Source organism: Cherax quadricarinatus, chromosome 3 (genome assembly GCF_038502225.1).
Source record: "Cherax quadricarinatus isolate ZL_2023a chromosome 3, ASM3850222v1, whole genome shotgun sequence".
NCBI classification, from domain to species: Eukaryota; Metazoa; Arthropoda; class Malacostraca; order Decapoda; family Parastacidae; genus Cherax; species Cherax quadricarinatus.
Window position 1 is genome coordinate 26432016 of NC_091294.1, and position 26904 is coordinate 26458919.

At 39.9% G+C, this 26904-nt stretch overlaps 1 protein-coding gene across 2 annotated transcripts in view; it reads right to left on the reverse strand.

The window, feature by feature from the left end:
* Positions 1–738: 738 nt before the first annotated feature.
* LOC128706538 (acid ceramidase) overlaps positions 739–26904 on the reverse strand; it is a 130179-nt gene continuing 104013 nt past the window's right edge. For both annotated transcript variants that reach the window (XM_053801457.2, XM_070090908.1), the window contains one exon: positions 739–2981. In XM_053801457.2, coding sequence (XP_053657432.2) covers positions 2892–2981 — 90 coding nt within the window. In that variant the 3' untranslated portion in view covers positions 739–2891. The remainder of the gene's footprint in view (positions 2982–26904) is intronic.

A 26904-nucleotide genomic window follows, 5' to 3' on the forward strand; every position in this document is an offset into this window, starting at 1 on the left:
TCTGAGGTAGGATAACAGCTCTTAGCCTATAAAATTGATCTGTACAAGAAAAAAATAGTCATCTATTTTTGAGCTCCTGTTTATATCATTCTACTTCTGTGGCACTCTTAGGTTGAAGAAATGCTTTTTGATATCTGTGGCTCATCACTAATTTATAGTTACAGAGTACATACAGCCATGTTCATGGTGTCTGATTGTTTAGGTGCTCAATTTTTTTTGGGGGGGGGGGGGAGGAGGGAAGCAAAACTTGCTTTATCTGTGTGGCAGATTCATACAATGTCAAGAGTGATATAACTGTTATGTACAGTAACCACTGTATAGTTTGCCTCCACTGTTTCTCTGGTGAACAAGATACAGTCCATATGTTATCTGTTCATTGTCTGGGCTTATCATTATTATTATTATTATTATTATAATCAAAAAGAAGCGCTAAGCCACAAGGGCTTCTGGGCTTATCAGCTGGCTGGGTTGTTAATGTATTCCTTGTTTTCTCCACAAATTGTTCAGTCCATATAATTACCACATTCATGATAAGGATACTAAAGTTTTTCTTAACATAAAGTAATAACTGGTAGAGAATCCAGGTGATGATACAGTGCCTGCAAAATAAATCATGGCAACACTGCAGACATTGATTAATTTCAATGTTTTGGCATATTCTCTTGCACTAAACAAATTATGGGCAATGTTAGTGAAATTGATTGTTTGTCAGGCAACAAACACGTTCTAGGAAGCTGCAATTTTGAGCACTCTTGTATCCTATTTTGAACTTTCCTGTTGGATTGTTTGACAGTTTTTTTTTTTCTACCAGTGATGGGGCACTGTAAGCTTAGTACTGCTTGGAAAAGACAGCTTTTGCTTCAGCCCTGGCATGAGTAGAACATTAGAGCATACAGGGTAACAATTATTTCAAGAAAATTTCTGACAGCATTCCTTCAAGAATTACATAAGTAATTAAAGCTGAAAGGGGCTAGTAACCCCCTTCTCCTGTATAAATTACTAAAATTTGAAAAGAGAAACTTTCGTTTTTCTTTTTAGGTCAACCTTCCTCGGTGGGATACGGCTGGTTTGGTGAAGAAAAAAAAAAACTTAAAGCTTAACATGCAATAAACCAACATTAGATTCAAAGAATGAAGTCAGTTTTCAGTTCTTCATTTTATCTATTATTAATATTTTTATGTGTAAAATAACGTAAAATCATGAGGTGTCAACGATTTGAGTAGAATATTTCTTTTGCAGGCACTATAACATGTAAAAACACCACTAAAACTTTTGAATAATATGATTCAATTAAATCTTGAGAACAGGTCATCATACGCATAACTTTATTCCTGCAGTCAAAAATGAGTAATCACACAAATACACATCAATTTTCCGAAACTGATAAAGTCCATTACTAATAGACAAGGCCTCTTCATGGACAGACTATAATGATCTGAGTTCAGTAATGAGTTGCTAGTTCTATCTTTCATACTGAAAACAGCATACTGTTTGAGCAACATTATAACAATACATACTTTACACATTAATTCTTATCTCTGATAAAGCCTATGATCTTGACTGCATCCACTGTATTAGAAGATCATCATATTAAAAATAAAGTGTGTAAATCTGTTTGACAGGTAGGCAGGTATGTAGGTAGGTATATGTACATGTCTGTACAGTACATGTCTGTATAGTACATGTCTATACAGTATATAGGTATATGTATGTATCTGCCAATGCATCCACTCCCAAATAACCAAACACATTTGCTATCTTTATATTCTCTCCCTCCAATCTGACGACCAATCTTTGATTGCCTAGAATTTTTTGTTACTCTCATCACCATGCTTATTCCTATGTTTACTTTAAATTTCCCTCTTTTACATACCGTCCCAAATTTATCCACAAACCTTCGCAATTTCTCAAAATCTTCCATAAGACCAATGTCATGGAAAGAGGTAGATAATCATGTAACAATCCATAATATCAGCAAAATCCTGCTTAAATACAGTAAACATTGCATCCTAAGGCTTAACAAAAATTGCTCTATTTTTTATATAGACTAGCACTTCCTGCACTTACGTAAAAATTATTTAGCCTGTATGAAAATATTAAAATGAAAAGTTTGAAAATACAAGTTAAATCACTTATAATTCCAGTAATATATCCTTAAGCATTTTTCATTGTTTTAAATATTAAATGACAATTAAATCTTATTTTTACACAAGATTATAATTTCAACCCATCAAGTTTTCCTGTTGATGTTGATACGTATAACACTGCTTCACATGTAACATATGTTTTACTCTAAATGTTCAAAAATTCATTGGATAAAACAGTATTCACATTTTAGAATTTTGAGTAGTCTCTCACATCAGGGGAAGTGCTAAACCCCTGGGGGTCATACAGTGCGTGGGAAATAAGAGGCATCAGGTTTGTTCCAAGAAAAGGAAAAATAGGTCCACGGTTTTGGATTAAGAGTCCCTCGCCAACAAGGTGTGAGGGTGTTGCTTTATTTTTTTTTTTTTTTACAAAAAATCATAACTATGATTTCCTTCGAGAGATACTTTGATGTTATTGACAAACTCTTGATCCAGGGAACTGGAGCTACTCTCCTTTTTGATCAAACTACAATTGCTTCTCACTCCCCTGTATGACCTCTATGGGTTTAGTGCTTTTCCTAAAATAAGATAATTAAAATAATTAACGTTTCCAAATTTAAAAAAATCTGATAAAAAAAAAAATTAATGTTTAAATGTGATAATAGATGCTTAAATCACAGTTCTTAACTAGTGAATTATTTTTAATAATATAATTCTTTCAGTGCAAACTGTCTGAATGATCATCAAAGGTTTCTATTCCCAGAGTGATACTCTACCAGGGTCAACACAAATGAAGGTGATGCTCTACCAAGGCCAGCATGGATCTTCACAGGTGCGAAGCCAGGCACCTAAATCGCCTCGGTTAACATCCATCAAACTTGTGTAAGTTGTCAACTGAAGCCAGAAAAATGATATATTAATAAATTTTGGTTGGATTTAAAATTGCATGTTGTCAACAATACTGAAGAAAAGACATTGAAAGATGTGTCATTTCTTCAAGAATTAAGCTCAGTGATGCAGCCAATGAGGGGTTAAGGAGGCTAAAGCCCCCACAGAGGTATCATAATTGTACTGAATTTTGTTTTAGTGAGGCTCAGGTTAGAGTATGTTGGAGAGAGGGAGAATATTTCCCAGTAAGAGTAGGCCTTAGACAAGGATGTGTGATGTCACCATGGTTGTTCAATAAAAAAATAATAAAATAATAATAATAAAAAATAATAAAAGATCATTCTCCTCCCTTTCTGTTGCTACATTCATTAGGCACCTTTCGGCTCTCTTTTTGAACTGGTTCATGTTATGATTGGCTTTGACATGTGCAGGCAGTCTGAGACAAGTGCAACCATAATAGACCACATATGGACCATTATACTAGTCCCCCTCAAATCAGGGATAATCACAGACAGCACTACTGACCACTACTAACCTTCCTCTTAACAAACATTAGTAAGCCACCACTCGAATACAACAAAGTTTCATTTAGACTCAATGACGAGGCCTCAATAAGGAATTTCACAGCTGACCTAGAGACTGTTGACTGGCCTACAGAATTCTCCAATGCCAATGGTATTGACGATTGGACAGACATTTTTCTTAACAAAATACTTAGACTATACAACAAACATTGTCCTATAAAAACGAAACAGATCATGAATAAACGGCTCGGTTGCCCATGGCTAACCAGCAGCATTCTGAAATCCATTGATAAGAAACACCAATATGAAAAGCAATATAGACAGGGCTTAATACACAAAGATATTCTTAAACAATATTCAACAGTTCTCACCAAATTATTAAAGAAAGCCAAACAAGTGTACTAAAGCAGATTCACTGACACAAGAGGAGATATAAAAAAGACCTGGAAAACACTTTCCCAGATTCCGGGGACCCACAAACTGAAAAAAAACAAGAATATTGTTCTAACTAAACCTCATGAAACACCACTGCATCCCACTGATACAGCTAACAAGATAAACGAATTCTTCTCAAACATAGGATCTAATCTCGCCAGTAAAATCCCATGTACCAATGCCCGTGCTGGGGACTACCTAGATGGGAATTTCCCAAATTCCCTCTATCTTGTACCAACTGAGCCCACGGAAGTCACTGCGATCATAAAGTCACTTAAAAATAACTCAAGGAATCTGTCTCACGTCGAGCGGCCCATGTCCTTTCGCATGCTATCTCATTACTTTTTAACAAGTCACTAGAACCTAGCACTTTTCCAACACTACTCAAGACAGCAAGGGTTACACCAATACATAAATGTGGTGACCCTACAGACGTAAACAACTATAGGCCAATATCAAACTTACCATTGCTATCCAAAATCTTCGAAAAATTCGTGCACAGGAGACTATATTCATTTACAACGTCACAAAACATACTCAACCCCTGCCAATTTGGATTCAGGAAAAATAAAAGCACTAATGATGCAATTATAAAAATGCTAGACCTGCTTTACACAGCATTGGAAAATAAGGAATATCCACTAGGAATTTTTATTGACCTAAGAAAAGCATTTGACACAGTAGACCATGGCATCCTACTCCACAAACTTGACCACTATGGTATAAGAGGCCATGCGCTTGCACATTTTAAATCCTACCTTTCTAATAGGTATCAGTATATCACCATTAAAAAGACAGCCTCATCAATACGGCCACTTGATACTGGAGTTCCGCAGGGAAGTGTCCTTGGACCCCTGCTCTTCCTCATTTACATCAATGATCTTCCAAACATATCCCAACACCTGAAACCCATTCTCTTTGCTGACAACACGACTTATGTCATCTCCCACCCTAATCTTGCCACCCTCAACACCATTGTTAATGAGGAGCTGCTCAAAATATCGACTTGGATGACAGCCAATAAACTTACACTTAACACTGGCAAAACCTACTATATTATGTTTAGTAGCAGAGCAGGTGTTGCGCAACTTAACATTAAGATCGACAACACTCTAATTGCCAGATATAATGAGGGCAAATTCCTAGGCCTATACCTCGACAACAACCTAAATTTCAGCACCTATATCCAGCACATAACAAAAAAAGTATCCAAATCGGTGGGGATCCTCTCCAAGATACGATACTACGTGCCGCAAACTGCCCTTCTCACACTATACCATTCACTTATATATCCATACCTCACCTATGTTATGTGCTTGGGGTTCAACTGCAGCAACACACCTAAAGCCAATAATAACCCAACAAAAAGCCGCAGTAAGAATAATCACTAAATCCCATCCCTGGCAACACACCCCCCCACTCTTCATAGATCTAAACTTACTCCCTGTTCAGAACATCCACACTTACTACTGTGCAATCTATATCTACAGGACCTTAAATTCCAATATTAACCTTGACCTAAAATGCTTTCTTGATAGTTGTGACAGGATCCACAGGCATAACACCAGACACAGACATCTCTATGACATTCCCCGTGTTCGACTAAACCTTCACAAAAATTCAATGTATTTCAAAGGACCTAAAATCTGGAACACCCTACCTGAAAACACTAGAACTTCAGACACATTCATCACTTTCAAAACTACAGTTAGAAAAAAAACATCTTATCTCCCTGATCCACCCCAACAACTAACTACATGATAACCACCTGGTGGTTCACAATTGCACTCACTCACCCACTGACTATAAACCAAGAAATACTAATCTTAATCTTAAAATAATAAATCCTAACTAGTCATAAGTTTGCTTATGATACTCCAATATAGACACTTTGTATTGTGCCAAAACAAAAGCATTCACATTGCTAAACTCACAAATTATGATGTAGTCACTTAGCCTTAATACCATAATCTGTAAGGATTTAATGTTAAGAATTAATCTAAGTCTGCTCGAAATGCCTAGCCATGCTAGGTGTCCTAGTGGCCCCCTCTGTAATTAGTATTTTTTAACATGTAAACCACACAATACCCAAAACCTGTAAACCCCACATTGTAACCCTTATAGAGAATAAACTTGAATTGAATTGAATTGCTGTACAATAAAAGGTGTTTGAAGCTTAGCCACTTACTGTGGGTACTACAAAGCTGTGCACTCTCCCTCTAGTACTTTAATTGCTTTGGTTCCCAGAGCAATTTATAAACTTGATTTAACTTCAGTTGTTTTACTCTGTCTTCAACATTCAGCATATCCAACTGCTGTAATTCATACTGGCCTACATGCTCTCTTGGACCCAGGTCCAGGATAAATCTTACCATTTTGTTCTGGGTGATTTGCAGTCTATCTTTCAGTATTTTTTGTCAAGGCAGAGTACCATGAATAACAAACGTAGTCCACATGACATTGTAGGGTTAGACATAGGGTCCTGTGAGCCTCAGTAGGTAGACACTATACTTGTCTGTAGAGGAACTTCAGACTGGCATTTGCTTTCTTTACTACACTGTTCCCTATCAATTCTCCTCACATGCATGGGTCAAAGGGGATTCCCAGATATTTTACAGAGGAAACTGAAGTAATGGGTTCCCATTACACCAGACATTAAAATTATTTACCATTCTCAGTTTATGTTTCATGCCAAAGAGCATGGCTTCCGTTTCCCCGAGGTGTAATGATTTGCTGCAGGACTCCAGTTCCAGTGTTATTACATTAGCTATATCTTGCGGGTCTTTACTTAACACTAACAGAGCACTGTCATCCTCATACAGTAGGAGTTTGCATTTGACACTGATGCACATGTCGTTTACATAACATTGGATTAATACTACCCTGGGGAACTCCACATGCTATTGGCAGGGGTTCTGATTCTGTTTTGTTGATTTTGACAATTTGGTTCCTGTTCCTAAGATAGGACTTAAACCAGTCTATGGAACCAATGCCGATAGCTTGAAGTTTCTTACATAATACAGTGGAACCTTGGTTTTCGTTTTACCTGGAGTTTACCTGGAGAGAGTTTCGGGGGTCAACGCCCCCGCGGCCCGGTCTGTGACCAGGCCTCCTGGTGGATCAGCGCCTGATCAACCAGGCTGTTGCTGCTGGCTGCACGCAAACCAACGTACGAGCCACAGCCCAGCTGATCAGGAACTGACTTTAGGTGCTTGTCCAGTGCCAGCTTGAAGACTGCCAGGGGTCTGTTGGTAATCCCCCTTATGTGTGCTGGGAGGCAGCTGAACAGTCTCGGGCCCCTGACACTTATTGTATGGTCTCTTAACGTGCTAGTGACACCCCTGCTTTTCATTGAGGGGATGGTGCATCGTCTGCCAAGTCTTTTGCTTTCGTAGTGAGTGATTTTCGTGTGCAAGTTCGGTACTAGTCCCTCTAGGATTTTCCAGGTGTATATAATCATGTATCTCTCCCTCCTGCGTTCCAGGGAATACAGGTTTAGAAATCTCAAGCGCTCCCAGTAATTGAGGTGTTTTATCTCCGTTATGCGCGCCGTGAAAGTTCTCTGTACATTTTCTAGGTCGGCAATTTCACCTGCCTTGAAAGGTGCTGTTAGAGTGCAGCAATATTCCAGCCTAGATAGAACAAGTGACCTGAAGAGTGTCATCATGGGCTTGGCCTCCCTAGTTTGCACTGGTTTTTGTCAAATTTGGTTTTCGACGACTTTTTTTGTCAAAATTTTGTCCCAGTTTTCATTCATCACCTGTTTTCGTTGAATTGACAGTGGTCCGCAGTACCGAACGTGTCTGCCCACGCCCACACAAAGCATCCCATGCGTTCTGAGTCAGTCTGGCGTTGTTTCTTGTTGGTAGAGGGTTGTAGTGATGGTGGTAGAGGGTGGTAGTGCAGGTGGTAGAGGGTGGTAGTGATGGTGGTAGAGGGTGGTAGTGATGGTGGTAGAGGGTGGTAGTGATGGTGGTAGAGGGTGGTTGTGATGGTGGTAGAGGTTAGTAGTGATTGTGATAGAGAGTGGAAGTGATGGTGGTAGAGATCACCTCTCCTTCCTTTCCCCTCCTCGCCATCTTCCATACACCAACAAGATTTTTCAATAAACATAAAGGTGATGTTAAATGTTCATTTATTCATTTCATTAGTCCTTTATATTTCTCATTGTTTTCTGTATGTAAAAATATAGTTATTCTCTGTAAAATGTATTTTTTGTTAATACTTTTGGGTGTCTGGAATGGATTAATTAGATTTACATTATTTCTTATGGGAAATATTGCTTCAATATTGTGGTTGACAGTATCAAAAGCCTTTTGCAAGTCTAAGGTTACCATTCCTACAAGGTTCCCTATCGACTTTTCAGTTCTCATGTAATCCATCAGATTAACTACCTGGAGTTTACCTGTAGAGAGTTCCGGGGGTCAACGCCCCCGCGGCCCGGTCTGTGACCAGGCCTCCTGGTGGAGCAGAGCCTGATCAACCAGGTTGTTACTGCTGGCTGCACGCAATCCAACGTACGAGCCACAGCCCGGCTGGTCAGGTACCGACATTAGGTCCTTGTCCAGTGCCAGCTTGAAGACTGCCAGGGGTCTATTGGTAATCCCCCTTATGTATGCTGGGAGGCAGTTGAACAGTCTCGGGCCCCTGACACTTATTGTATTGTCTCTTAACGTGCTAGTAACACCCCTGCTTTTCATTGGGGGGATGTTACACCGTCTGCCAAGTCTTTTGCTTTCGTTGTGAGTGATTTTCGTGTGCAAGTTCGGTACTAGTCCCTCTAGGATTTTCCAAGTGTATATAATCATGTATCTCTCCCGCCTGCATTCCAGGGAATACAGGTTCAGGAACTTCAAGCGCTCCCAGTAATTGAAGTGTTTTATCTCCGTTATGCGTGCTTTGAAGGTTCTCTGTACATTTTCTAGGTCAGCAATTTCACCTGCCTTGAAAGGTGCTGTTAGTGTGCAGCAATATTCCAGCCTAGATAGAACAAGCGACCTGAAGAGTGTCATCATGGGCTTGGCATCCCTAGTTTTGAAGGTTCTCATTATCCATCCTGTCATTTTTCTAGCAGCTGCGATTGATACAATGTTATGGTCCTTGAAGGTGAGATCCTCCGACATGATCACTCCCAGGTCTTTGATGTTGGTTTTTCGCTCTATTTTGTGGCTGGAATTTGTTTTGTACTCTGATGAAGTTTTAATTTCCTTGTGTTTACCATATCGGAGTAATTGAAATTTCTCATCGTTGAACTTCATATTGTTTTCTGCAGCCCATCGAAAGATTTGGTTGATGTCCGCCTGGAGCCTTGCAGTGTCTGCGATGAAAGACACTGTCATGCAGATTCGGGTGTCATCTGCAAAGGAAGACATGGTGCTGTGGCTGACATCCTTGTCTATGTCAGATATGAGGATGAGAAACAAGATGGGAGCGAGTACTGTGCCTTGTGGAACAGAGCTTTTCACCGTAGCCGCCTCGGACTTTACTCTGTTGACTACTACTCTTTGTGTCCTGTTTGTGAGGAAATTATAGATCCATCTACCAACTTTTCCTGTTATTCCTTTAGCACGCATTTTGTGCTCTATTATGCCATGGTCACACTTGTCGAAGGCTTTTGCAAAGTCTGTATATATTACATCTGCATTCTTTTTGTCTTCTAGTGCATCTAGGACCTTGTCATAGTGATCCAATAGTTGAGACAGACAGGAGCGACCTGCTCTAAACCCATGTTGCCTTGGGTTGTGTAATTGATGGGTTTCTAGATGGGTGGCGATCTTGCTTCTTAGGACCCTTTCAAAGATTTTTTTGATATGGGATGTTAGTGCTATCGGTCTGTAGTTCTTTGCTATTGCTTTACTGCCCCCTTTGTGGAGTGGGGCTGTGTCTGTTGTTTTTAGTAACTGTGGGACGACCCCCATATCCATGCTCCCTCTCCATAGGATGGTAAAAGCTCGTGATAGGGACTTCTTGCAGTTCTTGATGAACACGGAGTTCCATGAGTCTGGCCCTGGGGCAGAGTGCATGGGCATGTCATTTATCGCCTGTTCGAAGTCATTTGGCATCAGGATAACATCAGATAGGCTTGTGTTAACCAAATTCTGTGACTCTCTCATAAAAAAATTCATTTTGATCTTCAACTCTCAGTCTGGTTAGCGGCTTGCTAAATACTGAGTCATATTAGGACTTGAGTAGCTCACTCATTTCCTTGCTGTCATCTGTATAGGACCCATCTTGTTTAAGTATGGGCCCAATACTGGATGTTGTTCTCGACTTTGATTTGGCATAGGAAAAGAAATACTTTGGGTTTCTTTCAATTTCATTTATGGCTTTTAGTTCTTCCCGCGATTCCTGACTCCTATAAGATTCCTTTAGCTTAAGTTCGATGTCTGCTATTTCTCTGACCAGTGACTCCCTACGCATTTCAGATATACTGGCCTCTTTTAGCCGCTCTTTTATTATTTTTCGTCGCCTGTAATTATGGAGGTGTCGGTTGAGTAAGATCTCCTAAAGCCTGATTGGTAACTATGAAAAATGTAGTTGCCATTAAGATACTTGACTACAGTGGTACCTTGACTTCCGAGTTTAATACTGAGTTCATAACTCAATTTGCTTGTATATCAAGTAAATTTTCCTCATTGAAATTAACTGAAATGCCATTAATCTGTTACAGCAGAATTCTTGGCTCTCAGGAGGCAGGAGAAAATACTTCAATATAACGCTAATATCAACTCTTTAGCTTATTTATCTATCATAACTGATCTCATATGACATAAGAAACAATATAAATAACAGAGAAACATGATATATACTTTTCACTTAGAAAATCAATATTGTAATTACAGATTGTAAACTATGCAAGGAAATATACTCCTTAATCCTTTGAATGAATAAAATACGTCATTATGTGATGAGTGGTGGCGGCCACTCCCAAGGTAAAAATAATTACCGCTCTGACCATATCTTCCCATTCTGGGGGCTTATTATAAGAGAAAATGGAGTGTTTGTGAGGCTAACTGCACTAGATCACTAGTTTCATAAGGAAAACACTGAAACAAGAGCAATTTTCTCGTGTTTGTCTATGATTTCATGCTTTAATTCAATGGACATCATCATCCTTTTCTTCTCAGCACTGTCCTCTGCACTTACTTTCTTCGGACCCATGGTTAGAAAAAAGAAATTTGGCATAATGACTGCACAAAAAGCACAAAACAATGGGATGCTGGGTGAATGTTGTGGCATTCGATGTGCCAACTAGTGGCAGTGTATCTGAAACTCGCTCAAAACTCGGATTTTGGCTTGCAACTCAAAGCAAAACATCGACCAAGTGATGTCTCATAACTCAGAAAACTTGTAAGTTGAGGCACTCGTAAGTCAAGGTACCACTGTACTTGACAGTACACTGCCCTTTCTAGAATTTTGGACATTATACTGAGCATACTAACAGGCCTACAGTTGCTGACATCAGACCTACTATTTTTCTTGAAGATAAGAGTAACTCTGGCCTCCTTGAACCCCTCTGGTGACAGACAAATTTATTATATGAGCAATGGGGAATGACTATTTAGAAGCACCATCTTTTAGGAACTTACATGGGATGTTATCAGGGCCGGTGCTCTTAGTTGGATTTAACCTCCTTAGTTCTTTTTGCACGAAGTCATGAGATACAATTACTAGTTGACAACTGTTAGGGGTTACCCCTTTATTGGTATAGTATGTTTTAAACTTATCAAACTTATGTATAAAAAACTTCACAAGTTATTTATTATTTTTTTTTATTATCACACTGGCCAATTCCCACCAAGGCAGGGTGGCCCGAAAAAGAAAAACTTTCACCATCATTCACTCCATCGCTGTCTTGCCAGAAGGGTGCTTTACACTACAGTTTTTAAACTGCAACATTAACACCCCTCCTTCAGAGTGCAGGCACTGTACTTCCCATCTCCAGGACTCAAGTCCGGCCTGCCGGTTTCCCTGAACCCCTTCATAAATGTTACTTTGCTCACACTCCAACAGCACGTCAAGTATTAAAAACCATTTGTCTCCATTCACTCCTATCAAACACGCTCATGCATGCCTGCTGGAAGTCCAAGCCCCTCGCACACAAAACCTCCTTTAACCCCTCCCTCCAACCTTTCCTAGGCCGACCCCTACCCCGCCTTCCTTCCACTACAGACTGATACACTCTTGAAGTCATTCTGTTTCGCTCCATTCTCTCTACATGTCCGAACCACCTCAACAACCCTTCCTCAGCCCTCTGGACAACAGTTTTGGTAATCCCGCACCTCCTCCTAACTTCCAAACTACGAATTCTCTGCATTATATTCACACCACACATTGCCCTCAGACATGACATCTCCACTGCCTCCAGCCTTCTCCTCGCTGCAACATTCATCACCCATACTTCACACCCATATAAGAGCGTTGGTAAAGCTATACTCTCATACATTCCCCTCTTTGCCTCCAAGGACAAAGTTCTTTGTCTCCACTGACTCTTAAGTGCACCACTCACCCTTTTCCCCTCATCACTTCTATGATTCACCTCATTTTTCATAGACCCATCCACTGACACGTCCACTCCCAAATATCTGAATACATTCACCTCCTCCATACCCTCTCCCTCCAATCTGATATCCAATCTTTCATCACCTAATCTTTTTGTTATCCTCATAACCTTACTCTTTCCTGTATTCACTTTTAATTTTCTTCTTTTGCATACCCTACCAAATTCATCCACCAATCTCTTCAACTTCTCTTCAGAATCTCCAAAGAGCACAGTGTCATCAGCAAAGAGCAACTGTGATAACTCCCACTTTATGTGTGATTCTTTATCTTTTAACTCCATGCCTCTTGCCAAGACCCTCGCATTTACTTCTCTTACAACCCCATCTATAAATATATTAAACAACCACGGTGACATCACACATCCTTGTCTAAGGCCTACTTTTACTGGGAAATAATTTCCCTCTTTCCTACATACTCTAACTTGAGCCTCACTATCCTCGTAAAAACTCTTCACTGCTTTCAGTAACCTACCTCCTACACCATACACCTGCAACATCTGCCACATTGCCCCCCTATCCACCCCGTCATACGCCTTTTCCAAATCCATAAATGCCACAAAGACCTCTTTAGCCTTATCTAAATACTGTTCACTTATGTGTTTCACTGTAAACACCTGGTCCACACACCCCCTACCTTTCCTAAAGCCTCCTTGTTCATCTGCTATCCTATTTTCCGTCTTACAATTAATTCTTTCAATAATAACTCTACCATACACTTTACCAGGTATACTCAACAAACTTATCCCCCTATAATTTTTGCACTCTCTTTTGTCCCCTTTGCCTTTATACAAAGGAACTATGCATGCTCTCTGCCAATCCCTAGGTACCTTACCCTCTTCCATACATTTATTAAATAATTGCACCAACCACTCCAAAACTATATCCCCACCTGCTTTTAACATTTCTATCTTTATCCCATCAATCCCGGCTGCCTTACCCCCTTTCATTTTACCTACTGCCTCACGAACTTCCCCCTATAATTTTTGCACTCTCTTTTATCCCCTTTGCCTTTATACAAAGGAACTATGCATGCTCTCTGCCAATCCCTACCCTCTTCCACTCACAACATTTAACAATTCCTCAAAATATTCCTTCCATCTTCCCAATACCTCTAACTCTCCATTTAATAACTCTCCTCTCCTATTTTTAACTGACAAATCCATTTGTTCTATAGGCTTTCTGGCTCTTCCTCAATCCCTAGGTACCTCCTACATTTCTATCTTTATCCCATCAATCCCGGCTGCCTTACCTCCTTTCATTTTACCTACTGATGTTATTCCTCAAGATGTTATTCCTCCTGCCCTATTCACGAAACCACAGCTTCCCTATCTTCATCAACATTTAACAATTCCTCAAAATATTCCCTCCATCTTCCCAATACCTCTAACTCTCCATTTAATAACTCTCCTCTCCTATTTTTAACTGACAAATCCATTTGTTCTCTAGGCTTCCTTAACTTGTTAATCTCACTCCAAAACTTTTTCTTATTTTCAACAAAATTTGTTGATAACATCTCACCCACTCTCTCATTTGCTCTCTTTTTACATTGCTTCACCACTCTCTTAACCTCTCTCTTTTTCTCCATATACTCTTCCCTCCTTGCATCACTTCTACTTTGTAAAAACTTCTCATATGCTAACTTTTTCTCCCTTACTACTCTCTTTACATCAACATTCCACCAATCGCTCCTCTTCCCTCCTGCACCCACCTTCCTGTAACCACAAACTTCTGCTGAACACTCCAACACTACATTTTTAAACCTACCCCATACCTCTTCGACCCCATTGCCTATATTCTCATTAGCCCATCTATCCTCCAATAGCTGTTTATGTCTTACCCTAACTGCCTCCTCTTTTAGTTTATAAACCTTCACCTCTCACTTCCCTGATGCTTCTATTCTCCTTGTATCCCATCTACCTTTTACTCTCAGTGTAGCTACAACTAAAAAGTGATCTGATATATCTGTGGTCCCTCTATAAACATGTACATCCTGAAGTCTACTCAACAGTCTTTTATCTACCAATACATAATCCAACAAACTACTGTCATTTTGCCCTACATCATATCTTGTATACTTATTTATCCTCTTTTTCTTAAAATATATATTACCTATAACTAAACCCCTTTCTATACAAAGTTCAATCAAAGGGCTCCCATTATCATTTACACCTGGCACCCCAAACTTACCTACCACACCCTCTCTAAAAGTTTCTCCTACTTTAGCATTCAGGTCCCCTACCACAATTACTCTCTCACATGGTTCAAAGACTACTATACATTCACTTAACATCTCCCAAAATCTCTCTCTCTCCTCTACATTCCTCTCTTCTCCAGGTGCATACACGCTTATTATGGCCCACTTTTCACATTCAACCTTTACTTTAATTCACATAATTCTTGAATTTACACATTCATATTCTCTTTTCTCCTTCCATAACTGATCCTTCAACATTACTGCTACCCCTTCCTTTGCTCTAACTCTCTCAGATACTCCAGATTTAATCCCATTTATTTCCCCCCACCGAAACTCCCCTACCCCATTCAGCTTTGTTTCGCTTAGGGCCAGGACATCCAACTTCTTTTCATTCATAACATCAGCAATCATCTGTTTCTTGTCATCCGCACTACATCCACGCACATTCAAGCATCCCAGTTTTATACAGTTTTTCTTCTTCTCTTTTTTAGTAAATGTCTACAGGAGAAGGGGTTACTAGCCCATTGCTCCCGGCATTTTAGTCGCCTCATACAACACACATGGCTTACGGAGGAAAGATTCTTTTCCACTTCCCCATGGACAATAGAAGAAATAAAGAAGAACAAGAGCTATTTAGAAAAAGGAGAAAAACCTAGATGTATGTATATATATATATATGCATGTGTGTGTCTGTGAAGTGTGACCAAAGTTTAAGTAGGAGTAGCAAGATATCCCTGTTATCTAGCGTGTTTATGAAACAGAAAAAGAAACCAGCAATCCTACCATCATGCAAAACAGTTACAGGTTTCTGTTTCACAGTCATCTGGCAGGACGGTAGTACTTCCCTGGGTGGTTGCTGTCTACCAACCTACTACCTTCACAAGTCCTGTCACCAATTACTGCAACACTCTTTAACAAATCCACTGAATCCTCCACCTTCCCAGCAGTTCTCAAAATAGCGAGGGTCACCCCGATCCACAAAGGAGGTGATCAAGCTGGCTTGAATAACTATAGACCAATTTCTAACTTACCACTACTCTCTAAAATCTTTGAAAAATTAATTCATAGAAGGATCTATTCCTACCTCATCTCAAACAACATACTAAACCCCTGTCAGTTTGGATTCAGGAATAATAAAAGCACAAATGATGCTATTATACACATGCTAGAGCTAATATATACCGCTCTCAAGAAGAAAGAAGTCCCACTGGGAATTTTCACTGACTTATGCAAAGCTTTTGATACAGCTGACCATGAATTACTGCACACTAAATTAACACACTATGGTATAAGAGGCCACTCCCTCAACTAGCTAAAGTCATACCTTAGTAACAGAAGCCAATACATGTACGCAAATGGTGCAAACTCTTCCACACAACCAATCACAGTAGGAGTCCCACAGGGAAGTGTCTTAGGACCACTCCTCTTTCTCATCTACATCAATGACCTAACAAATGCATCACAGCTACTCAAACCCATATTATTTGCAGGTGACACTACATATGTCTTCTCATACCCAAACCCAGCCATACTCGCCAACACTGTCAATGCTGAATTGCAGAAAATATCTACCTGGATGATGACGAATAAACTTACTCTAAATACTGACAAAACCTATTTCATTCAGTTTGGATCCAGAGCTGCAAATGCTCCACTTAACATAACACTAAATGGATCACCCATCACAAGACTCACAGAGGGAAAATTCCTAGCAATCCACCTAGACAGTAGCCTCAAATTCCAGACACATATACAACAAATTTCTTTGATAGTAGGCATACTATCAAAGATACGGTATTATGTTCCACAATCAGCTCTCCTTGTACTGTATCACTCACTTATCTACCCTTATCTCACATATGGAATTTGTGCATGGAGGTCAACATCATTAAATCACCTAAGGCCACTAATAACCCAGCTAAAGGCTGCAATCAGAATGATGATAAATTCCCACTCACAACAGCATACTCCATCTCTATTCAGAAGTCTAAATTTGCTCACCATAAAGAACATCCACACTTATTCATGTGCCTACTACATACATGGAACAATACACTAAAACATAAACTTCTCCTCAAAAACCTTAACAAGACACACGACCATAACACAAGACACAGATCTCTTTTTGATGTACCCCGTGTCCATATCACATTGTGTGAAAACTCTATGCACATAAAGGGCCCCAAAATCTGGAATTCATTACCAGAACATACTAAAGTAACCAGGCCTGAAAATCAATTCAAGACTTCTAAAAAACCACTTACTCGCCCAGGACTAAATAATCAACACTCAACATTTAACATTACCAATAATTCTCCCAATTTTTTAAATCTTAAAACTTCAAGACAACATATAGCAAATTGATCATCTTTCGTTATACATTGTAATGTGACAATTTTGTATAACTAGTAGGTTGGTAGACAGCAACCACCCAGGGAAGTACTACCGTCCTGCCAGATGACTGTGAAACAAAAACCTGTAACTGTTTTGCATGATGGTAGGATTGCTGGTTTCTTTTTCTGTCTCATAAACACGCTAAGATAACAGGGATATCTTGCTACTCCTACTTACACTTTGGTCACACTTCACAGACACGCACATGCATATATATATATACATACATCTAGGTTTTTCTCCTTTTTCTAAATAGCTCTTGTTCTTTTTTATTTCTTCTATTGTCCATGGGGAAGTGGAAAAGAATCTTTCCTCCGTAAGCCATGCGTGTCGTATGAGGCGACTAAAATGCCGGGAGCAATGGGCTAGTAACCCCTTCTCCTGTATACAATTACTAAAAAAGAGAAGAAGAAAAACTTTATAAAACTGGGTTGCTTAAATGTGCGTGGATGTAGTGCGGATGACAAGAAACAGATGATTGCTGATGTTATGAATGAAAAGAAGTTGGATGTCCTGGCCCTAAGCGAAACAAAGCTGAAGGGGGTAGGAGAGTTTCAGTGGGAGGAAATAAATGGGATTAAATCTGGAGTATCTGAGAGAGTTAGAGCAAAGGAAGGGGTAGCAGTAATGTTAAATGATCAGTTATGGAAGGAGAAAAGAGAATATGAATGTGTAAATTCAAGAATTATGTGGATTAAAGTAAAGGTTGGATGCGAGAAGTGGGTCATAATAAGCGTGTATGCACCTGGAGAAGAGAGGAATGCAGAGGAGAGAGAGAGATTTTGGGAGATGTTAAGTGAATGTATAGGAGCCTTTGAACCAAGTGAGAGAGTAATTGTGGTAGGGGACTTGAATGCTAAAGTAGGAGAAACTTTTAGAGAGGGTGTGGTAGGTAAGTTTGGGGTGCCAGGTGTAAATGATAATGGGAGCCCTTTGATTGAACTTTGTATAGAAAGGGGTTTAGTTATAGGTAATATATATTTTAAGAAAAAGAGGATAAATAAGTATACACGATATGATGTAGGGCGAAATGACAGTAGTTTGTTGGATTATGTATTGGTAGATAAAAGACTGTTGAGTAGACTTCAGGATGTACATGTTTATAGAGGGGCCACAGATATATCAGATCACTTTCTAGTTGTAGCTACACTGAGAGTAAAAGGTAGATGGGATACAAGGAGAATAGAAGCATCAGGGAAGAGAGAGGTGAAGGTTTATAAACTAAAAGAGGAGGCAGTTAGGGTAAGATATAAACAGCTATTGGAGGATAGATGGGCTAATGAGAGCATAGGCAATGGGGTCGAAGAGGTATGGGGTAGGTTTAAAAATGTAGTGTTAGAGTGTTCAGCAGAAGTTTGTGGTTACAGGAAAGTGGGTGCAGGAGGGAAGAGGAGCGATTGGTGGAATGATGATGTAAAGAGAGTAGTAAGGGAGAAAAAGTTAGCATATGAGAAGTTTTTACAAAGTAGAAGTGATGCAAGGAGGGAAGAGTATATGGAGAAAAAGAGAGAGGTTAAGAGAGTGGTGAAGCAATGTAAAAAGAGAGCAAATGAGAGAGTGGGTGAGATGTTATCAACAAATTTTGTTGAAAATAAGAAAAAGTTTTGGAGTGAGATTAACAAGTTAAGAAAGCCTAGAGAACAAATGGATTTGTCAGTTAAAAATAGGAGAGGAGAGTTATTAAATGGAGAGTTAGAGGTATTGGGAAGATGGAAGGAATATTTTGAGGAATTGTTAAATGTTGATGAAGATAGGGAAGCTGTGATTTCGTGTATAGGGCAAGGAGGAATAACATCTTGTAGGAGTGAGGAAGAGCCAGTTGTGAGTGTGGGGGAAGTTCGTGAGGCAGTAGGTAAAATGAAAGGGGGTAAGGCAGCCGGGATTGATGGGATAAAGATAGAAATGTTAAAAGCAGGTGGGGATATAGTTTTGGAGTGGTTGGTGCAATTATTTAATAAATGTATGGAAGAGGGTAAGGTACCTAGGGATTGGCAGAGAGCATGCATAGTTCCTTTGTATAAAGGCAAAGGGGATAAAAGAGAGTGGACCAGGTGTTTACAGTGAAACATATAAGTGAACAGTATTTAGATAAGGCTAAAGAGGTCTTTGTGGCATTTATGGATTTGGAAAAGGCGTATGACAGGGTGGATAGGGGGGCAATGTGGCAGATGTTGCAAGTGTATGGTGTAGGAGGTAGGTTACTGAAAGCAGTGAAGAGTTTTTACGAGGATAGTGAGGCTCAAGTTAGAGTATGTAGGAAAGAGGGAAATTTTTTCCCAGTAAAAGTAGGACTTAGACAAGGATGTGTGATGTCACCGTGGTTGTTTAATATATTTATAGATGGGGTTGTAAGAGAAGTAAATGCGAGGGTCTTGGCAAGAGGCGTGGAGTTAAAAGATAAAGAATCACACACAAAGTGGGAGTTGTCACAGCTGCTCTTTGCTGATGACACTGTGCTCTTGGGAGATTCTGAAGAGAAGTTGCAGAGATTGGTGGATGAATTTGGTAGGGTGTGCAAAAGAAGAAAATTAAAGGTGAATACAGGAAAGAGTAAGGTTATGAGGATAACAAAAAGATTAGGTGATGAAAGATTGAATATCAGATTGGAGGGAGAGAGTATGGAGGAGGTGAACGTATTCAGATATTTGGGAGTGGACGTGTCAGCGGATGGGTCTATGAAAGATGAGGTGAATCATAGAATTGATGAGGGAAAAAGAGTGAGTGGTGCACTTAGGAGTCTGTGGAGACAAAGAACTTTGTCCTTGGAGGCAAAGAGGGGAATGTATGAGAGTATAGTTTTACCAACGCTCTTATATGGGTGTGAAGCGTGGGTGATGAATGTTGCAGCGAGGAGAAGGCTGGAGGCAGTGGAGATGTCATGTCTGAGGGCAATGTGTGGTGTGAATATAATGCAGAGAATTCGTAGTTTGGAAGTTAGGAGGAGGTGCGGGATTACCAAAACTGTTGTCCAGAGGGCTGAGGAAGGGTTGTTGAGGTGGTTCGGACATGTAGAGAGAATGGAGCGAAACAGAATGACTTCAAGAGTGTATCAGTCTGTAGTGGAAGGAAGGCGGGGTAGGGGTCGGCCTAGGAAGGGTTGGAGGGAGGGGGTAAAGGAGGTTTTGTGTGCGAGGGGCTTGGACTTCCAGCAGGCATGCTTGAGCGTGTTTGATAGGAGTGAATGGAGACAAATGGTTTTTAATACTTGACGTGCTGTTGGAGTGTGAGCAAAGTAACATTTATGAAGGGATTCAGGGAAACCGGCAGGCCGGACTTGAGTCCTGGAGATGGGAAGTACAGTGCCTGCACTCTGAAGGAGGGGTGTTAATGTTGCAGTTTAAAAACTGTAGTGTAAAGCACCCTTCTGGCAAGACAGTGATGGAGTGAATGATGGTGAAAGTTTTTCTTTTTCGGGCCACCCTGCCTTGGTGGGAATCGGCCGGTGTGATAATAAAAAAAAAATAAAAAAAGTCTCTTGAGTGTACCTGGTAAAGTGTATGGTAGAGTTATAATTGAAAGAATTAAGAGTAAGACGGAGAATAGGATAGCAGATGAACAAGGAGGCTTTAGGAAAGGTAGGGGGTGTGTGGACCAGGTGTTTACAGTGAAACATATAAGTGAACAGTATTTAGATAAGGCTAAAGAGGTCTTTGTGGCATTTATGGATTTGGAAAAGGCGTATGACAGGGTGGATAGGGGGGCAATGTGGCAGATGTTGCAAGTGTATGGTGTAGGAGGTAGGTTACTGAAAGCAGTGAAGAGTTTTTACGAGGATAGTGAGGCTCAAGTTAGAGTATGTAGGAAAGAGGGAAATTTTTTCCCAGTAAAAGTAGGCCTTAGACAAGGATGTGTGATGTCACCGTGGTTGTTTAATATATTTATAGATGGGGTTGTAAGAGAAGTAAATGCGAGGGTCTTGTCAAGAGGCGTGGAGTTAAAAGATAAAGAATCACACACAAAGTGGGAGTTGTCACAGCTGCTCTTTGCTGATGACACTGTGCTCTTTGGAGATTCTGAAGAGAAGTTGCAGAGATTGGTGGATGAATTTGGTAGGGTGTGCAAAAGAAGAAAATTAAAGGTGAATACAGGAAAGAGTAAGGTTATGAGGATAACAAAAAGATTAGGTGATGAAAGATTGAATATCAGATTGGAGGGAGAGAGTATGGAGGAGGTGAACGTATTCAGATATTTGGGAGTGGACGTGTCAGCGGATGGGTCTATGAAAGATGAGGTGAATCATAGAATTGATGAGGGAAAAAGAGTGAGTGGTGCACTTAAGAGTCTGTGGAGACAAAGAACTTTGTCCTTGGAGGCAAAGAGGGGAATGTATGAGAGTATAGTTTTACCAACGCTCTTATATGGGTGTGAAGCGTGGGTGATGAATGTTGCAGCGAGGAGAAGGCTGGAGGCAGTGGAGATGTCATGTCTGAGGGCAATGTGTGGTGTGAATATAATGCAGAGAATTCGTAGTTTGGAAGTTAGGAGGAGGTGCGGGATTACCAAAACTGTTGTCCAGAGGGCTGAGGAAGGGTTGTTGAGGTGGTTCGGACATGTAGAGAGAATGGAGCGAAACAGAATGACTTCAAGAGTGTATCAGTCTGTAGTGGAAGGAAGGCGGGGTAGGGGTCGGCCTAGGAAGGGTTGGAGGGAGGGGGTAAAGGAGGTTTTGTGTGCGAGGGGCTTGGACTTCCAGCAGGCATGCGTGAGCGTGTTTGATAGGAGTGAATGGAGACAAATGGTTTTTAACCCTTTGACTGTTTTCGACGTATAAATACGTCTTACGAGCCAATGTTTCTGACGTATATATACTCAATAATTCTAGCGGCTTCAAATCAAGTGGGAGAAAGCTGGTAGGCCCACATGTGAGAGAATGGGTCTGTGTGGTCAGTGTGCACCACATAAAAAAAATCCTGCAGCACACATTGCGTAATGAGAAAAAAAAAACTCTGATCGTTTTTTTGGAATAAAACGCCGACTTTGAGGTGTATTTTCGTATAGTATTTATCGTTGTATTCGCGTTTTCATGGTCTTAGGTGATAAAATGGAAAACATATTACAGAAATAGAGATGATTTTCATTACTTTTACGATGAAAACTACCTTGAAACTGAGCTCAAAGTAGCGGAAATGTTCGATTTTTACCAATGTTCAAGAGTACATAAATCACACCACACGTCCAATACACGTCAACTGGGGAGTCTAATATTCTTTCACTAGTGCACTGATATTATTTATACCATTTTTACAATAATGCAGTCGTCTGCATAACAGTAAATTTTGTATTTTTTTGTATGAATAAAAAATCAAAATAGAAAGCAATAATAATATAAGAGGGGCCTAGAGATGTGACTAATGAACAGAGCATATGTTATTTTAGTGCCACGAATGTCTACCTTGTTTATTCTGGACCCTATTTTGAAATTGGCATCTTTTTTATTTTGCGTGAAATTGGCCAAATTGCCAATTTCTGACCACCATATTGGGTAGTCCAAATTAGTAAATGGGAGGTTTCTTGTACTCAGCTGATAGATAAAATGGAGTTCTAAAGAAATAGCTATGAGTTTGGTCAACTGGAACAATGGAATTGGCTGAAAATTGGGCTCAAAGTCGGCGAAATCGCCGATATGCATATGTCGCCGAGACCGCTAACTTCGCGGGAGCATAATTCCACGAGTTTTCGACCAAATTTCGAACTTTTGGTGTCATTACCATCGGGAAAAGATTCTCTATCATTTCATAAGAAAAAATAATTTTTTTTTTTTTCAAAAATTGAGCGACATAGAATGACAGTTTCAGAGAGGGGCCTGAAACAGTCAAAGGGTTAATACTTGACGTGCTGTTGGAGTGTGAGCAAAGTAACATTTATGAAGGGATTCAGGGAAACCGGCAGGCCGGACTTGAGTCCTGGAGATGGGAAGTACAGTGCCTGCACTCTGAAGGAGGGGTGTTAATGTTGCAGTTTAAAAACTGTAGTGTAAAGCACCCTTCTGGCAAGACAGTGATGGAGTGAATGATGGTGAAAGTTTTTCTTTTTCGGGCCACCCTGCCTTGGTGGGAATCGGCCGGTGTGATAATAAAAAAAAAAAATAATGTTCAAATTTCATATTGTAAATGGTTTACTGTAATTTTTAACACTGAACCTTTCATTGCTTGTTAATTTTAAGTTAATTTTAAGCCTGCCCATAATGCTCTGCATACAAGGGGCTTTTGGCATGTACACCCAACTACTATAATTCATTGTACAACTATGTATCATGTCCAAATAAACTATATGAATGAATATGAATATGAATTTCAGAGTCTGTGTTAAAGGTATTTGATGCAGCCAGTAGTTTATTTACTGGTGCTGATGCGACAGATGTGCAGTAGGAATTAAAACAATCTGCCACCTTAGTTGTTTCATGGCATACCTCGTTACTGATATTTAGTACACTATATTAGTACAGTGTATACACATATCTGGTGGTGCCTGAGATAATAAGAATGGTTCTATTATCTCGCATTACCCTATGTATACATTACATATAGAGTTAAGGTTATCATTCCTAGCTACTAGACCGTCATAATCACAGTCACTTATCTGTTTTGCACCTGTACCATAGTTTGAGGTCCTGGATTAGTTTGGATATCGCCACTTAATAGTGGCGCTATAAGAGCCGTGCACCACTGTTTTTGTTTTGGTATGCAGTGTTGCCATACCTTGCAGCAATAGTGACATTTACATTTCTGGTAGGATGGTAACTGTTGGGCTTTCACTGTCCAGGGTGCTTTTTCCTCATTTGCCTTTTCCAGTTCCCATAACTGATTTCTTTCTTCAGAGAATTGCAGGATAAAGATAATTATAATTATGGCAGCTTGTACCCCTCTAACACCATCACTTAACAACAAAAAATTTTCTTCCTTCCTTCCTTTAAAAAAAAAAAAAAAACCCCACTGATTGCTATCAGTCACCTAGCAATGGCCTAGTAGCTACTCTAGCAATCACCACTGATTACTAGTAGATTTCCTGTTATCTTACTTCACAAACCCCCTTCATTCCTCACTTATCCCCTTACTTCACAAACCCCCTTCACTCCTCACTTATCCCCTTACTTCACAAACCCCCTTCACCCCTTATCATGTTACTTCACTCTTCACTCCTCACTTCACAATCCAGCTTCACCTATCACACTTCTCAGTCATTTTCATTCTGGCAGGCCAGTGACAAAAATTTAATGAAAAACATATTTTACAAGACAGTTTTCAATCACTTTTATATGTCAATTAGTTCATGATACACAAGTGTAATAAGTTCAGCTTCAAATGTTTCACATATTAGGACAACTAGACAGGATACTAGTGACAAATACTTAAACGCTATGAATATACTGAAAAAATTATCAATTGATGATATAAACAAATGATTCAAGAGCTAGCCATGGATTTTTAAGTTTCAGAATCAAACCTTAACCCTTTGACTGTTTTGGTCGTACATATACGTATTACATGCCACTGTTTCGGATGTATTTATACGCATAAATCCTAGCGGTTTCAAATCAAGCAGCAGAAAGCTGGTAGGCCCACATGTGAAAGAATGGGTCTGTGTGGTCAATGTGCACCACATAAAAAAAATTCTGCAGCACACAGTGCATAATGAGGAAAAAAACTGACCGTTTTTTGGGATTAAAATGCCGACTTTGAGGTGTATATTCGTATAGTATTTTTTCCCAGTAAAAGTAGGCCTTAGACAAGGATGTGTGATGTCACCGTGGTTGTTTAATATATTTATAGATGGGGTTGTAAGAGAAGTAAATGCGAGGGTCTTGGCAAGAGGCGTGGAGTTAAAAGATAAAGAATCACACACAAAGTGGGAGTTGTCACAGCTGCTCTTTGCTGATGACACTGTGCTCTTGGGAGATTCTGAAGAGAAGTTGCAGAGATTGGTGGATGAATTTGGTAGGGTGTGCAAAAGAAGAAAATTAAAGGTGAATACAGGAAAGAGTAAGGTTATGAGGATAACAAAAAGATTAGGTGATGAAAGATTGAATATCAGATTGGAGGGAGAGAGTATGGAGGAGGTGAACGTATTCAGATATTTGGGAGTGGACGTGTCAGCGGATGGGTCTATGAAAGATGAGGTGAATCATAGAATTGATGAGGGAAAAAGAGTGAGTGGTGCACTTAGGAGTCTGTGGAGACAAAGAACTTTGTCCTTGGAGGCAAAGAGGGGAATGTATGAGAGTATAGTTTTACCAACGCTCTTATATGGGTGTGAAGCGTGGGTGATGAATGTTGCAGCGAGGAGAAGGCTGGAGGCAGTGGAGATGTCATGTCTGAGGGCAATGTGTGGTGTGAATATAATGCAGAGAATTCGTAGTTTGGAAGTTAGGAGGAGGTGCGGGATTACCAAAACTGTTGTCCAGAGGGCTGAGGAAGGGTTGTTGAGGTGGTTCGGACATGTAGAGAGAATGGAGCGAAACAGAATGACTTCAAGAGTGTATCAGTCTGTAGTGGAAGGAAGGCGGGGTAGGGGTCGGCCTAGGAAGGGTTGGAGGGAGGGGGTAAAGGAGGTTTTGTGTGCGAGGGGCTTGGACTTCCAGCAGGCATGCGTGAGCGTGTTTGATAGGAGTGAATGGAGACAAATGGTTTTTAATACTTGACGTGCTGTTGGAGTGTGAGCAAAGTAACATTTATGAAGGGATTCAGGGAAACCGGCAGGCCGGACTTGAGTCCTGGAGATGGGAAGTACAGTGCCTGCACTCTGAAGGAGGGGTGTTAATGTTGCAGTTTAAAAACTGTAGTGTAAAGCACCCTTCTGGCAAGACAGTGATGGAGTGAATGATGGTGAAAGTTTTTCTTTTTCGGGCCACCCTGCCTTGGTGGGAATCGGCCGGTGTGATAATAAAAATAAAAAAATTCTCGTTTTCATGGTCTCACGTGATAAAATGGGAAACATATTACAGAAATAGAGATAGATTTTGGATGTTTCATGATGAAACGACCTTGAAATTGAGCTCAAAGTAGCAGAAATGTTCGATTTTTAAAAATGTTCAGGAGTAAGCAAATCACACCACACATCCAATACACGTCAACTGGGGAGTCTAATATTCTTTCACTAGTGCACTGATATTATTTATACCATTTTTATAATAATGCAATAGTCTGCATAACAGGAAATTTTGTATTTTTTGTATGAATAAAAGATCAAAATAGAAAGCAATAGTAATATAAGAGGGACCTAGAGACATGACTAATGAACAGAGAATATGTTATTTTAGTGACAAGAATGTCTACATTGTTTATTCTGGACCCCATTTTGAAATTGGCATCTTTTTTAATTTGCATGAAATTGGCCAAATTGCCAATTTCTGACCACCTTATTGGGTAGTTCAAATCGGTAAATGGGCAGTTTCTTGTACTCAACTGATAGGAAAAATGAAGTTCTAAAGAAATAGCTATGAGTTTGGTCAACTGGAACAACAGAACTGGCCAAAAACAGGGCTCAAAGTCGGCAAAATCGCCGATGCGTATATGTCGCTGAGACCGCTAACTTTGCGGGAGCGTAATTCCGTGAGTTTTCGACCAAATTTTGTACTTTTGGTGTCATTACCATCGGGAAAAGATTCTCTATCATTTCATGAGAAAAAATAATTTTTTTTCCCAAAAATTTTGCGACATAGAATGAGTTTCAGAAAGGGGCTTGTGACAGTCAAAGTGTTAATGAACAATTATCACAACTTACAGATGATGGTGTGAAAATCTACCAGTTCTTATACAAGTACCCCACAAGCCCTACTCATAATATGTTTCATGAGTATATGGAGTAACAATGAACAAATATGA